Genomic DNA, 14,437 nt, shown 5'->3' on the forward strand with positions numbered 1-14,437 from the left:
TAGTTTTCCTCTTCTGATGTTCCTCCCCCTTCATCTATGCTCATTTCTGAACTTGACTCTTCTTCTAGCTAGTGGTTCGCCATCAGCGCTAGTCTTGAGAAGGCTTCGACTTCAGATTCGGAGGACGTTGAATCGTCCCACGTGGCCTTCAGGATTTTGTGCTTGGAGGAATTTGACTTGTACTTTACCTTGTCTTTTGTCTTTTGTGTTGTTTTTGGGCAGTCATCCTTGATATGTCCTTTTTCGTTGCAATTGTAGCACCGGACCGTTCTTCTGTTGCGATGATGCTTTCTCGATTATGATCGAAATTTATTAGTTTTAAGAAATTTATTGAAACGTTTTACTAGTAGCGCCGCTTCGGTTTCGTCGATCGACGCTTCGGAATTGGGATCGTCCTTTTCGGCTTGTAGGGCAATGTTGAGGTTCGACTCTTCTACTTGTTAAGGCTCTGCAAGTCGAGACTCATGAAGTTCGAAGGTAGAAAATAAACTTTCTAAACTACTTACCTCAAAGTCCTTAGAGATGTAGTAAGCATCTACTAAGGATGCCCACTCTGGAGTCTTTGGGAAGACCTTGAGTGCATACCGGATGGAATCTCGATTTGTTACCGATTCGCCGAGATTTGTCAGTTGCGTTATCAGCTCCTTTATTCTCGCTTGGAGTTGTGTTACTTTCTCGCCGGTGTTCATCCGGAGATTCGTCAGCTAAGTCCGGAGGATGTCACGCTTCGCTAGCTTTGCTTCTGAGGTGCCTTCGTGGAGCTCCAGTAATTTATCCCAGAGGTCTTTGGCAGAGTCGTAGCTTCCGATCCGACTTACCTCCTGGGGCGGCAGAACACTGAGCAGGTGAAATTCCGCTTTTCCGTTGGTCACGAAATCGGCCTGCTCCTTCTTCGTCCAGTTGCATTCTTTTTTGTCTTTTGGCGCTGTATATCCATATTTCATTATTAAAAGAATATCGAATTCGGTCTTAAAAAATACCTCCATTTTGCGTTTCCACGTAGTGAAGTCTCCGTCGAACTTCGAGGGATGAATGTTCGCTCCGGCCATCGTCTTGATCTTTGTGCTTCAGTTGACGGTTAGTCCTTCTGAGGCGGTCGGGCTCTGATACCACTTGTTGATGCAGCGGGACAGACAAGAAGGGGTGAATTGCCTGTAAAATAAAAGTATATCCTCCTCGATTTTTCAACTCAAAATAAATAGCAATAATAATAAAATAATAAAACAAAAGAATTAGAGAAGACCAGAAGTTGACTTGGTTACAACCAAGACGGTTGTTAATCCAAGGCGGTGAAAAGCACACTAACGATCTCCTTCTCTGAAGACGGAGAAGCCTTTAACACACTTAGAAGCTTAGAACTATTGCTAGGAATGAATACAGAGTTGATTGCTTGAATGAATACTATTTCCTAGCTCTAGGTTCCATTTTATAACTCCTGAAAATCTTATCTCGAAGGTCCAAGGCGCCTCCAACAGAGGTCCAAGGCTCCTCCAACGAGTGGATGGATAAATCTTTATCCATTGCGCAAACGGTCATTTTTGGCCTGTCTGAGGCGCCTCCATTAAGCAATGAGGGCGCCTTCAAGGTGAAGGCGCCTCCATTGATCAATGAAGGTGCCTTGGGCTTTACTTCCAACTCACTTTCTCCTTTGTTTTGACTTCCGAAGCTCCATGCGTTTGGGTGATTTTGGCCAACCGAAATAGGGCTCACCCGAATCTAATTTCCGGCCTTCTCCTCGAGCAGTCTTCCGTCACGGTTTTACGTCCCTCGAACGTCGCGCACATTTTTCTCGCCCACCGGTGTACTTTTTCGCAGCTCTCTCGTCCTTCGGACGCACCAAGTGCGTCGGTTCCCTTCCCGTGCCATCCTTCTCGCTAGCTGCGTCTTCCGCTCGACTTCCTGCGCTCCTAAGCTCCTGCACACTTAGACACAGGGATCAAAAACAAACAGGACCTAACTAACTTGGTTGATCACATCAAAACAACCACAGGGTCCAACATTTTCAACATAGGGTGATTGACGCAAGAGGATTCATTGGACCTTTTTTTTTTATTATTTTTAGTAAATTATTCTTTTTTGTAATTTTTGATTTTTTTTGATATTTTAGGTATGTTTGGTAATTTCTATCTTTTGTATTTTAGGATTTTTAATCCGTTTAGAATTTTTAGGATTTTTTCTTCCTTGCGAGCCGTAGAATTTTTTTGTATATATAAGGATTTGTTTAGGAGAAGTTTTTTTATTAATAATATTTTTTGGCAGTCCTGTTATTTTCCTATTTCTTGATATTCTTCTTTGAATTAATAGATGGTAGAAGATTGCTTTCAATATTTGTACGTAAATCAACGAATTCAATAGCCCGCAAGATAATAACTATCCCGCTCGTATCAGAATGACACCTATCGAGACTGTTTGGCAGTGATTTATGCTACTTATCAGAACACCCTGTGTCAGAATGACACCTATTGAGACTGTTTGGCAGTGATTTATGCTACTTACCAGAACACCCTAACAGCCCTGGCACTGAACTACTTCCTAAATAAGTAGGGACACTTAGCTGGAACATCCCTGCGATTAGGAAAGTTAATTAGGACACTCATTATTACAATGAATTGACATTCTGGTGATTCGTTTGTAACAATTCTGATTTTTACTGTGCTGTTGACTTCTGTACGATTTTTAGATAGTGGTCTCTTCTGTGCAGTAACCTTAGTGGTCTGGCGAGTGCAATTGTTGGTTGGTTGCTGACCTTGAACTGCTCTTATTTCTACAGCAACACTGGATTTAATAGCACCAACAGGACATGTGGCAGTTGCTGATTTGCAGAAGGAGGTCTACCAAAAGGTTTGTAAACAAATGAAATTTCACTTTTTTCATCTGTTGCTGACCTTTTGCTCCTTAACTTATCCATTATCATTGAGTTCATTTGTTATACTTATTTGAAGTTGAAGTTGTCTACTTAGTTCTAGTTATTCTTTTTTTTTTCTTTTCATTTTATTTCTTAAAAAGATTTGATTGTCAAATTGTAAGAGAAAATTCAATGGCATAGCAAAGTATATGCACCTGGAAGGTGCAAAATAGTTGTGGTATCTTTATTAATCAAGCTATATGGAGCATAGATTCTTCAAAATGATCCATGACGTTGTCTTTGGTGGAATATAGCAGTGCGCCTGGAGATACATTGGTAGGTAGTTTAAATTAGTCTTTCTCAGAATTTGTACTTACTCTCATACAATTGATTATGTAGATATGTTATATATATTGACACTTAAATCATCCAGAAGATTTCCTTATGGTTCAAATCGGCGCATTGCAAATATTTTTCCTTCAATGGATGATAAATCTAAAAACATTGACCTTGATGGGCTACTTCTTGATCATCTCTAGGATTAGTCGGTTCAATGAGTTGAATGCCTAGATTATAAAAAAAAAAAAAATTGTTATGCTACTTAATATTACGTTTGTACCAGGATTTCTTTCAAAGAACTGGGTTTGTTGTCTCAATCTGTTAATTAGTGAAATTTCAGAAGTAGCGGATACTTTTTACTAAAATTATTTATTAATCTTAAACACACTAAATTAAACCGCTTACACTATCAATTTGTCATTTGAGGTGTGACCATTTTAAACAATTTAAGAGTTGAAAGGTGTTGCGGGTTTCTACAGTTTCAAGTCTTGGTTTGATAAGCGAAAAGAGTTGCACGTGCCTTGTGACAAATGAATTCTAACTAGTTAGTTTACAAATTAGCTGAAAGAGTTTTTAGTCCAACAGCCATTATTTTCCATTTCTACTAAGTTTTACATATTCAGTGGAGCCCTGAAATTTGCCTGTATTCGAAGAGAAATTGTCCGTTTAGGTTCTTGATCTCTGAAGTATGCAAGTGGAATAACAATATTAGTCCAACATGTTAGGCTTTTTATTTAGTTCATGGATAATAGTTGTTGAACACGTCGTAGTGAAGGACAGGGAACAATGTTTACGAGGTTCACCAAACGAAACAAAACTTTAGGTATTTATCATATTTCTCGTCAGAACGTTTCCCTAAAATTTATAGACTCATGTGGTTCACTCATGTAGACGCGGCATCCCAAACATCCAGATAGCGTGAGTTTGTGACCTGAAACGTAGAGATTATGTAGCTTAGGAATATTGATTCTGGAGTCCAACTTGCCAAGTTGGAAAACATGAGTGATAAAAATATAATTCGCAACACAAGCATCATCATGAATTATAACAGAAATAGCATTCTATAAATGAAAACATATATTTGTGAATTGTCATGTACACAAGAGATTTATATACTTAAATCCAAGAATCTGATAATGAAGCTTAAAAATATTTAACATATTGAGGGACAATGTTCGCCATTGTAGTTGTAGCTCAAAAATGCTCAAGGGAAATATGTAACAGATATGTAAATTTGTGTGAAATATAATTTTGACATGCAGTGATCATGTTTAAGGATGTTATTTCTGCAAATTGATTTCTTATGCCAGCCAGCACAAACTTCACCTATGAAAGTAGGGTCACATAAAAAAGATGAGGATAAAGCAAAGTGGATGAGACAAAATTGATCAATGCAGTCTGGAATGTGAATGTGTATGGGCAAATAGATATAGCTGTTCTTATTAATTAATTCCTTGCTAAAACTAATCCAGTTTACATATTAGTAATATAATATGAAAATTCTTAACCATTCATGTCAATCTGAAACTAATTTACTACTACGATATCCAAAAAGGCGTAATATAAAAATTCTTCAAATGTTGTGTGATTTTAGAAACAAAACATGCATTTCTTATCTGAGAAAAGCCTTCAACTAGAGAATCTGAAATTATACTTGGTCTTGTATGTGAGTAGAATCTATTAATCGATGATCATATCATTGAATGTATATAGGACAAAAGAATTCGTAGAATTCTTCAGTAGAAACTAGAAAACATAAAAAGTTGACCCAAAAATAAAATAAAATAAAGCATCAAAGGCCAAGACCTAGATACACCTAAATTATGTGATGAGAACTTGCAAGAGTGGGAACATGTGGATTCAAGAAAAGCAAGAAAGGCATGAGCAAAATTGACAAAAATGTTTGATGTTAGATACAAGGTGCATACAACTTGTGATCCTGAACAAAATTTGTAAATGCACATTGGCATCACCAAAGCTAGACCCAAGGGAAAAAAAATCAACCATTAAACATTGCACAGATAATAATTTTTAGGTAACTATAAAATAAGAAAACAATAAATTCAGCAGATACCTAGTAGATGCAATACATACAAATTAAGATTTGATCACATTGGAGTGGTTGGTATCTTATAACGGTTGCGGAATCTGTCAATGGCTTTCTCCATTGATTGCATGAGCTCAGGAATGGAAACCTTACAAACTGATGAGAAGCAAAGATGGAATGTTAGAGCCGTAAAGCAACAAAAGAGAAGAATGAAAAATTTGGGAACATTCTACATGCATATATATAGTCTTTGAGTTCATATGATCTTTTGGCTGGTTGAAACTACTTGTCAATCCTGAAGCAGCACATCTAACCTGGACTTCCAAACTAAAGAACTATGTTATAAAAGACGAGATTCTGACTGTTAATTCTTCCTGCTACAAAATGCAATACTTATTGAAACCTTTTGATTCAGAAATTATTTAAACATTATCTTCATTATAAAATATACTTTATCAATCTCTATCAGGAATCCGAGAGTATATTTTTTGGTATTAGAATTTTTTTTTTTAGCATACCATGAGAGGCTGTAGAATGTGATTTGCTAATGACTTCTGCATACGAGGCCTGAGAAAACAAAACCAAACAAGGAAATTCAATTGGAAGGAGAAAACAAGAAAAGGCATGACAACCACTACATCACCTTCATCATTTCTGTATGTTCATTCATCCTATCAGCAATCTTCTTGCAGTCATTTTCTGCTTCCTCAGTTAGTTGCAGGCAAGCTTTTGTCTGGATCTGTATATAAAATGAGAGCATCACATGGAATGCTTGCTTAGTATCTCATGAGGGAAAAAAAAAGCCACTGGCTAATACCACAAAGATGTCAAAGTAAAATAGTAAATCCAAAAATAGATACTACACAGGCTTAGAAAATTCCCAACCTAAGTCTATTAGTTATATGAAACATTTTTAGTCTTACACCAGCTTAGTCATGAATAGAAATTGAGAACAATCTTAGAAATGCTAAAACTTCCTTTGGAATTATCCCGTGTTTTGAGAAAGAATGATTATACAAGATGGATTCACAATACCCTTGATTATGACATAATGTGACATTGTTAAAACAGTATCTATTGCCATCCTTCACAGGATAGCTCACTCTAAATAATAATGGATTCCTAATACAAATTGCAACACTGAAAAGATGTTTAAAGATTTCTGACAGCTACCCTGGACACTAGGTTGATGCATGGACTGAATCCATGATTTTGCACATTTACATCGGCACTGCTGCTTTAATTTGATGGCATACTAAACTTTATTTTTGGAAGCATATAGCAAACAGTTGAATCGATTGAGTTTGTTAATGATCCTATTCCTTTAAGCTTAACAAATTGGGGGTAAATGGAAAGCCAATTTTACCATGACAAGAGAGCAAACCTTGAATCAAATCATAAATGATTATTTATGTAGCCTGTATTCCACTATGCCTCTTGCCACTAGAATGGATGCCAAATAGCAGAATAAAAGAATCATAACTAAGATCCATGAGATGTACACTAAAGCCAACAGGCGCGAGAGGAAGATGTGAGGCTGATGAAAACACTAAGATCATGAAATATTCCCTAGACATTAGAGAAAGACTAATCTCAAAACAATCATCTGAACAAAGGGTACCGCGGTGTAAAATACCTTGAAGCGCTTGGAGAGGCGACTGTTGGAAGCATCGAACTCATTGACCATTTCAGAGTGGTAAACGTCGAAGTGCTGCTTGAGAGACTCAATGCGGGATCCGGCAAAAGACTTCAGATCGGAGATGGTAGCTACGGCAGTTGTCTTCGTCTTGGAGGAAGGAGGAGGAGAGACGTGATGGCGCGAGAAGGGATCGGCGCTGGCGTTCAGGGAGGAGGAGGCGGCTGCTGAAGGAAAGGAAGGCAGATCTAGGTTGTACGGTTTGGAGGAGGAATCGGGAGATGGAATCGAAGTAGGAGAAGCGAAGAACGAGCCCCGCCGCTTCAACTTCCCTTTCGCCATCGGCTTTGATTTGGCTGTCGTCGCCGCTGCTCTCTTTTTCATCGTCGCGCTCGCTCTCTCGCTTTGTTCAGCCGACGGAGAGAAATCGCAGGCGTATTTATAGGAGGCGGGATCATCCTGCGAGCAAATTTGAACTTCGAACCAGAAACTGAAAACGCTCGGGAGACCTTCGTTACCGTCGCAGGGAGGACGGCATCAACGACGACTCATAGGAATCGTCCACGTCATCGAACAAATCAGGTGAAGAATTAAGGCTTATATTTGAAATATTGCTCGAATTTATTGCTATATACTTGGAATAAAAGTTTTAGGTAATTGTCTCTCTCTTTTTTAAACACTTTCTGTTTGAAATATTAAATTTTAGGTCATTTTCTATTTGCTAAAAACCTGAAAATGCCCGTTGCAGCGTGCCGATCCCACTGTGAATATTGGATCATCCCCTTCCCCTGATTCAATATTTGTATTGATGAGTGATAATGATCCCTATTTATTTAATATGGGGAGATTATTGTCTCTCACTAATTCATCTTTTCTTATCCAAGAGCAGATTAAAAAAAGTGGTTCAGAGGATCTCATATCAAATCGGAGAAGAATCCATCCCAAATCGGGAAAGAATCTTCTGGTCCGCAAATGCTGGATCATCTCCTTGTGAAATATTTGTATTGGTGGGAGGTAATGACCCCACTTGTTTAACATATGGGGGAAAGATCTTCTGGTCCGTAAATACTAGACCATCTCCTGGTCCAATATTTGTATTGGTGGGAGGTAATGCCCCCACCTGTTTAACATGTAGGGATCACTGCCTCCCATCAATCCACCTTTCTTGATCCAGGGGCGGATCAGGAAAAGTAATCCAGAGGATCCCATCCTGAATCGGAGAACAATCTTTTGATCCGTAAATGTTGGACCATCCCCTCGTTCAATATTTATATTAGTGGGAGGTAATCATGTGAGGGTCATTACCTCCCACCAATATAAATATTGGACCAGAGGATAGTCCAGCATTTGTGGACCAGAAGATCCTTCCCCGATTTGAGATGGAATCCTCTGGACCACTTTTCCTGATCCACCCCTGGATCAAGAAAGGTGGATTGGTGGGAGGCAATGACTCCCACATTAAATAGGCGGGGGCATTATCTCCCACCAATATAAATATTGGACCAGGAGATGGTCCAGCATTTACGAACTAGAAGATCCTTCCCCGATTCAGGATGGGATCACCTGAACCACTTTTCCTGATCTGCTCCTGGATCAGGAAAGGTGGATTGGTGGGAGACAATGACCCCCACATGTTAAATAGGTGTAGGTCATTACCTCCCACCAATATAAATATTGGACCAAAGGATGATCCAACATTTACGGACCAGAAGATCCTTCCCTGATTTGGGATGGGATCCTCTGACCACTTTTCCTGATCCACACCTAGATCAGGAAAGGTGGATTGGCGGGAGGCAATGACCCCCATATGTTAAAATAGATGGGGGCCATTACCTCCCACCAATATAAATATTGGACCAGGGGATGACCTAACATTTGCTACCAGAAGATCCTTCCCCTGTGATTCCCGTTACACCCTGGAAACCATCGACTTCCGAAACCTCAACATTGCCATGGCCTCTATCCAAGCTTTGCTCCTACCTCCGCCCCTTTTATCACCGGCCTCTCATCGACGCCACTTCATTCACCTTCACCTGGCTTCGCTCGTCGACTCCTCTCCAACTGCTCGTCAAAATCTCCCCTTTATTCTTGCGTCAATCCGCGATAAGAAGACACCTCCCCAGCCCCATTCCACTCACCAGATCGGTCGCCGTAGATGCTACCTCTGCCGATCCAGATAAAGATCCGGCTGTCCCCCTTCCGCCGGAGGAGAGCAGGAAGAGTGGCTCCTCGAGGTTGCGTCTTCCCTACCCGTGGCTAGTCGCCTAATTTAGCTCCTCGTTGGCTTGCTTTGGATGGCAACCCTCTAGCTCTCTGGCGCGCAACCCTTCCCCCGTCCCCTCGCCCGCCCTTTCTTCGTCGCCCTCCTCGGCCCGACCCTTTTCCACACAGTCGGTCACATCTCCGCTTGTGTTTCCTTCTCCAAGGTCGCCGTCTCCTTCAACCCCGTCATCAAGGCCTCCGAGCCCATTTCTCCGCACTCCTCGGAGTCCACCTCTACCCCCTCCCCATCTGGCTCTCCGTCCTCCCTATCGTCGCTAGGTGCTCCCTCGCCATCGTCACTGAGGTCTCCTTCGATATGGAGGGCCTGTGGGTCACTCTCATTAGCAATGTTGGCTTCGTTCTTCGTAACATTTACTCCAAGAAGAGCTTGCAGGACTTCGGCCACGTCGACGGCCTCAACCTCTACGGCTACATAAGCATCTATCGTCTCGCTCCTCTAACTCTTCCTGGAGGCCATCGTCGTGGAGGGTGCACAGTGGGAGGAGGGGTTCCGCACGGCGTTGGCGATGGTATCCGTCCCTTCGACGTTCTACCTGGAGGTGATCGTGTTGGGCGTGTTCTACCACCTCGACATCCTGTCGTCGTAAAAGGTGCTCGACGAAATCAACCCCTTCACGATGAAGCGGGCAGTGGTGATTGTAGCCTCCGTGGCAGCATTCCGGAATCCTGTCCACCCGCTGAACGCCCTCGGCTCCGCCAACGCCATCTTAGGCACCTTCTTGTACTCGTATGGCACTGCCAATGGCAACAAGAAGAGTTAGCTAGTAACACTTAATCTGTTTCTTTCTTGTATTTTTTTTTCATTAATAATTTGTCTCTAGTTTGTTAAGCACAACATTTATTGTGATTTTATTCTCAAAAACTTGTATTATCATTCCTAATTTTGCAAGTAAATCCTATAAACAAATTTTATATAAATTTAGAAATCACAGATGAGTCTAGCGGATCGCTAAAAATTATGGTTCACGCTACGTATGTATGAGACATTCTTTGTGAGTTTCAAATACTCATTATATATGAGCTCGTCCTATTTTTTATCATCATATCATATTTAGAAGGAATTCATCTTTATTTACTATCAAAGTAAAAGGTGATATCGCTCACCTCAAATGGTTCAATATTATTGGCCCCATGATAAGATTATTGTGATACATGTAGGTAAATTACAAGGGATATTTTATCCTAGCATTGAGGTCATTTGCATGGGAGAGTTCAGACACTCAACGAGGTATTTACACTCATTGAAAATTGGCTCCAAAATCTATTAGAGCAAATATATATACAGATACTAACTGCAACAATCCGTAGGACTATCCTTATATACTATTTTTGTAACAAAAGATGATAATTCTTACTCATGAGCCTCTCCAGGACTACAACATATGATATGGTAGGAGGTAAATCATAAAGAGTTTCATCCAGCATGGTGACCTTTTGCACGACCCGCAATGTATTTCACATACATTGAAAATCAACCCATAACCTATTGTAGTAACTTCATATAAAAATGTTGAATGTACTAGCATGTGGGGATACCCTTATCTATTGCTTCCGTAGTAAAAAGTAATTACAATCACCCTAGACGCCCCTCACAACCCATCCTCAGGCTCTGTGAAAGGAGGTAAATCACAAATTCAACTTATAGCCAACCACCGAGTGGTTAGAGATTGAGAGGATTTTTTTTCTTCGAGCGCGTGTATCCATCAGGAATTGACTCATTGCCTTATTATAATAAAGCTGTTACTCTCTAGTCAACTAGATACTCCACAAAAACTACCCTATGGGGCTAAACTCCACAAGTTGTTATTATAATAAAGTTTGTCTTCTCAATGCCGAGGCACACAATATGTATCCAGTCGGCCCAAAGTATCGGGCGGACCTATGGGGCTAAACTCCCCATTTCTCATATATCAATCTTATTAGATTACGAAAATAATCTCTACATTATCTTTTAGTATTAGAATGTAAATAATCATCTTGTTATATTATGGAAATAATCTCTGCATAATCTTTTATTATTAGAATGTAAATAATCACCTTGATTGTAATAACACTCATGTACTCCTATATATATTCTACAAAGATGAATAAGAATGATACACAGGATTTCTTTCATGGTATCAAAACTTTAGATATACCAACAACCTCCTTCCTCCTCCACCTTCCCATCATTCTCTCTTCTTCTCTTCCTATATCAATGGTCGAACAAACCAAATTTCATTATACTCTGACCATTAACAATATCAAAAACTTCATCTCCATTACTCCAGAGATGGAAAAGGGACATTATTCTTCATGGACGGAGTTGTTTAAGATTCATTGCCGAGCATACCAAGTTATTGATCATATTATTCTACCAAAATCAAAGCCAACCGAGAAGGAACAAGAGGCTGTTGAGACTGAGAAAGCTTTATGGTTGCGCTTGGATGCAATAGTCCTTCAATGGATTTATGGTACGATCTCCACCAATCTCTTGCACACCATCTTGGAATCAGATTCAATTGCACAACAAGCATGAGAATGATTGCAAAGTATTTTTTGTTAGGACCAAAATGTAGCTAGAGGGGGGGGGGGGTGAATAGCTCGGTGCGATCTTCGTGCTTGACGTTGCTTGTTTCTTCAAAGATGTGCAGCGAAATTACAAGAAACACTACAACAATGCTAACAAATGGATTTTACTTGGTATCCACCTCACAAAAGGTGACTAATCCAAGGATCCACACACTCACGCACTCTCCACTATGAAAACACTCCTTCTCGGTAACTACCGAAGGCGGAGAAGCCTTACAACCTCACAATACAACAATGAGAAAGAAAGAAGCAAAATACAAATGAATCTTATAAGATTACAATGAAAACCCTAGCTTCTTCTTCTTGTTGCAAATCGCCTCTTGACTTGGATGAGCCTCCAAGAACCTTCAAGAACTGGCGGTGAGGAAGTAAAGATCGCTGTGGTGAAGTTCTGTGTTCGTCTGTAGAGAAGAGAGGAAGCCGTGTCAAAGAAAACGCTCGCCAACGTCTATATTTGCGTCAACGGTCGAATCCCAATCGATTGGATTGCTCCCAATCGATTGGGGAGGCTTTGGATCGATCGACCGATCGATCCAGAGCGCCTCTGTGCTCTCTGGAATCGCCTTGAATCGATTGCCCGATCGATTCAAGGCTTCTCGAGCGATTTCCAGCGCTCCAATCGATCGCCCGATCGATTGGAGGATTCAATCGATCAATTGATCGATTCAGAAACTTACTGTTCGCTCAGAAATTCTCCCAATCGATCGACCGATCAATTGGGGAAGTTTCAATCGATTCAGCCCATTTCTGCATGAATTCGCATCAACCAATCGATCCATTGATCGATTCAACACCCCAATCGATCAGCCAATCGATTGGGAAGTAGAAATCTGTGCAGAGCTTGAAATTATTTTTGTTTCGGATCCGAGATCACCTCATTCCGATATCCGAGTCAAAAGTTATGGTCTTCGGAAGTTTACTACGTCCGAACTTCCTAGTTCCATGCCAACTCCCTATTGGACTTACGACCGTTAAGACTTCGGTCAACTTTTGACTCATCTGAACTTTCTCTTTGTGCCAAGTGTCCGGTCCTCCATTACCCACTTGGACTTCCCAACACCAGATGTCCGATCAACCTTGATCCATATGGATTTCCTCGTGTCTGGTTTCACTCACTAGGACTTCCCTTCTGCCTAGCTTCACTCACTAGGTCTTTCACCTGGCTTCACTCACCAGGATTTTCCTTCTACCTACCTTCACTCACTAGGACTTTCCCACTGCCTAGCTTCACTCACTAGGTCTTTCACCTGGCTTTACTCATCAGGATTTCCTTCTGCCTAGCTTCACTCACTAGGTCTTTCACCTGACTTCACTCATCAGGATTTCCTTCTGCCTGGCTTCACTCACCAGGACTTCCAGTCAAGTATCCAGTCAACCTTGACCTACTTGACTCTCCTTTACATCTCAACTGGTCAACCTTGACCAAATGGAAATTGTATCAACAATCTCCCCAAATGAACAACTACACCTGCATTGTCCATATCATCTAAACCCAATATATTGTCAAACATCAAAACCCAAACCAAGACTCAAGCTTGGTCAACCAGGTCAACCTTGACCTAAAGGATATTGCACCAACAATCTCCCCCTTTTTGATGTTTGACAATACCATATGTTAAGTTAGGAAATTAGGCTAATCTCATAGCCTCAACTCCCTTCATGCCAATATCTGAATGATGGTTCCCTTCATTCTTCTCCTTTTCTAGAGGGCAAACTCCCCCTTTAGGTACTGAAGGCCTAACTTAACCATGCATTCTCCCCCTATTGGCACACATCACAAACATGCCCCCATATTTGGGCACACATCAAAAGCAACACCTCCCCCTGAAGAGTTGCTTATCGTTGTTCACAACTTCACTCGTTGTGATCACCATGATAATGAAGATCCCATACCCTTCATTATCATCAACGCTCACCCTTGAGCATTAACCACTTGAATAACCCAAATGAAGGTCCCATACCCTTCATTTTTATCAAATGCTCATCCATGAGCAAACTCCACTTAAATAATGAGGATACCCACTCCTCATTAATTTCAATGCCCAACCTTGACCATTTTTTGAAAAGAAGGTTAACCACCTTCCAAGGTTCATGAAAAATAGTTTTCATGTCTTTAAAGAGTCCCTCCCCCTAAAGACATGGAGGTAACTTTTGTCATTGCACCAACAATGACATGGAATCCCTAAACCTTTAGGAAACCCAAATTTAGAAGTTTTGAGGTTCAAATATTCAATATTTGAAGCAAACCTCAACATAAACTTCTACTTAGTCTCCCAATCCATCCTTGTTTTCAACATGAAAACATCCTTTTTATGTATACAAATGTACTTTTAAGGGTTTGGAATGGTTACCTAGACTAACCATGGTTCAAAAATGCTGAAATCAGGCTTTACAAGCCAAAATCAGCAACTTTGATCGATTGGAGTTGGGTCCCAATCGATCGGACCATGTTGAATCGATCCACTGATCGATTCAGGAGGGCTGGATCGATCCAGACGGCTTCTGTTCGCGAGAAGCCTGTTCTCAATCGATCGTCCGATCGATTAAGACCCTTCAATCGATCGGGTGATCGATTGAGGTCTGATAGTTGCTGAAAGTTCATTTCAGTCAACTTCAGAAACCCCTAGAAAATTCTACAAAATTTCAAAAATCGTGAAAATTTGTGTATACATTATTTAGGGTATATATTTTCAAGGAAAAATAATTTTCTAAGAAA

General features: G+C 40.6%; 1 protein-coding gene and 1 pseudogene across 2 annotated transcripts; one reads left to right on the forward strand and one right to left on the reverse strand.

Moving 5' to 3' along the window:
• Positions 1-3,892: 3,892 nt before the first annotated feature.
• LOC121978302 lies at positions 3,893-7,462 on the reverse strand. Of its 2 annotated transcripts, none has more exons than XM_042530667.1 (5): positions 6,868-7,462; positions 5,875-5,970; positions 5,750-5,798; positions 5,279-5,387; positions 3,893-4,115 (listed from the first exon to the last, which is right to left on the reverse strand). In XM_042530667.1, the coding sequence occupies exons 1-4, from the start codon at positions 7,249-7,251 to the stop codon at positions 5,293-5,295; spliced, it is 624 nt and encodes a 207-aa protein (XP_042386601.1). In that variant the 5' UTR covers positions 7,252-7,462; the 3' UTR covers positions 3,893-4,115; positions 5,279-5,292. The 2 variants fall into 2 exon arrangements, with proteins under 2 accessions (XP_042386601.1, XP_042386605.1); XM_042530671.1 differs by having other exon boundaries at positions 5,259-5,387.
• Positions 7,463-8,420: 958 nt separating this feature from the next.
• Positions 8,421-9,911, forward strand: LOC122041994 (annotated as a pseudogene).
• The last annotated feature ends 4,526 nt before the right edge of the window (positions 9,912-14,437 follow it).

This window comes from Zingiber officinale, chromosome 1B (assembly GCF_018446385.1).
Source record: "Zingiber officinale cultivar Zhangliang chromosome 1B, Zo_v1.1, whole genome shotgun sequence".
In the NCBI taxonomy this organism is placed as follows: Eukaryota; Viridiplantae; Streptophyta; class Magnoliopsida; order Zingiberales; family Zingiberaceae; genus Zingiber; species Zingiber officinale.

What these genes read in the sequence shown, in the direction of transcription:
- LOC121978302 (XM_042530667.1), bottom strand. Translation starts at nt 7,251, where the DNA reads ATGAAAAAGAGAGCAGCGGCGACGACAGCCAAATCAAAGCCGATGGCG. An exon ending in GCCTCTCCAAGCGCTTCAAG is followed by an intron (nt 5,971 to 6,867) that starts GTATTTTACACC and finishes TTTTATATACAG; the next exon opens with ATCCAGACAAAAGCTTGCCT. An exon ending in ACATTCTACAGCCTCTCATG is followed by an intron (nt 5,388 to 5,749) that starts GTATGCTAAAAA and finishes GCTTCTCATCAG; the next exon opens with TTTGTAAGGTTTCCATTCCT.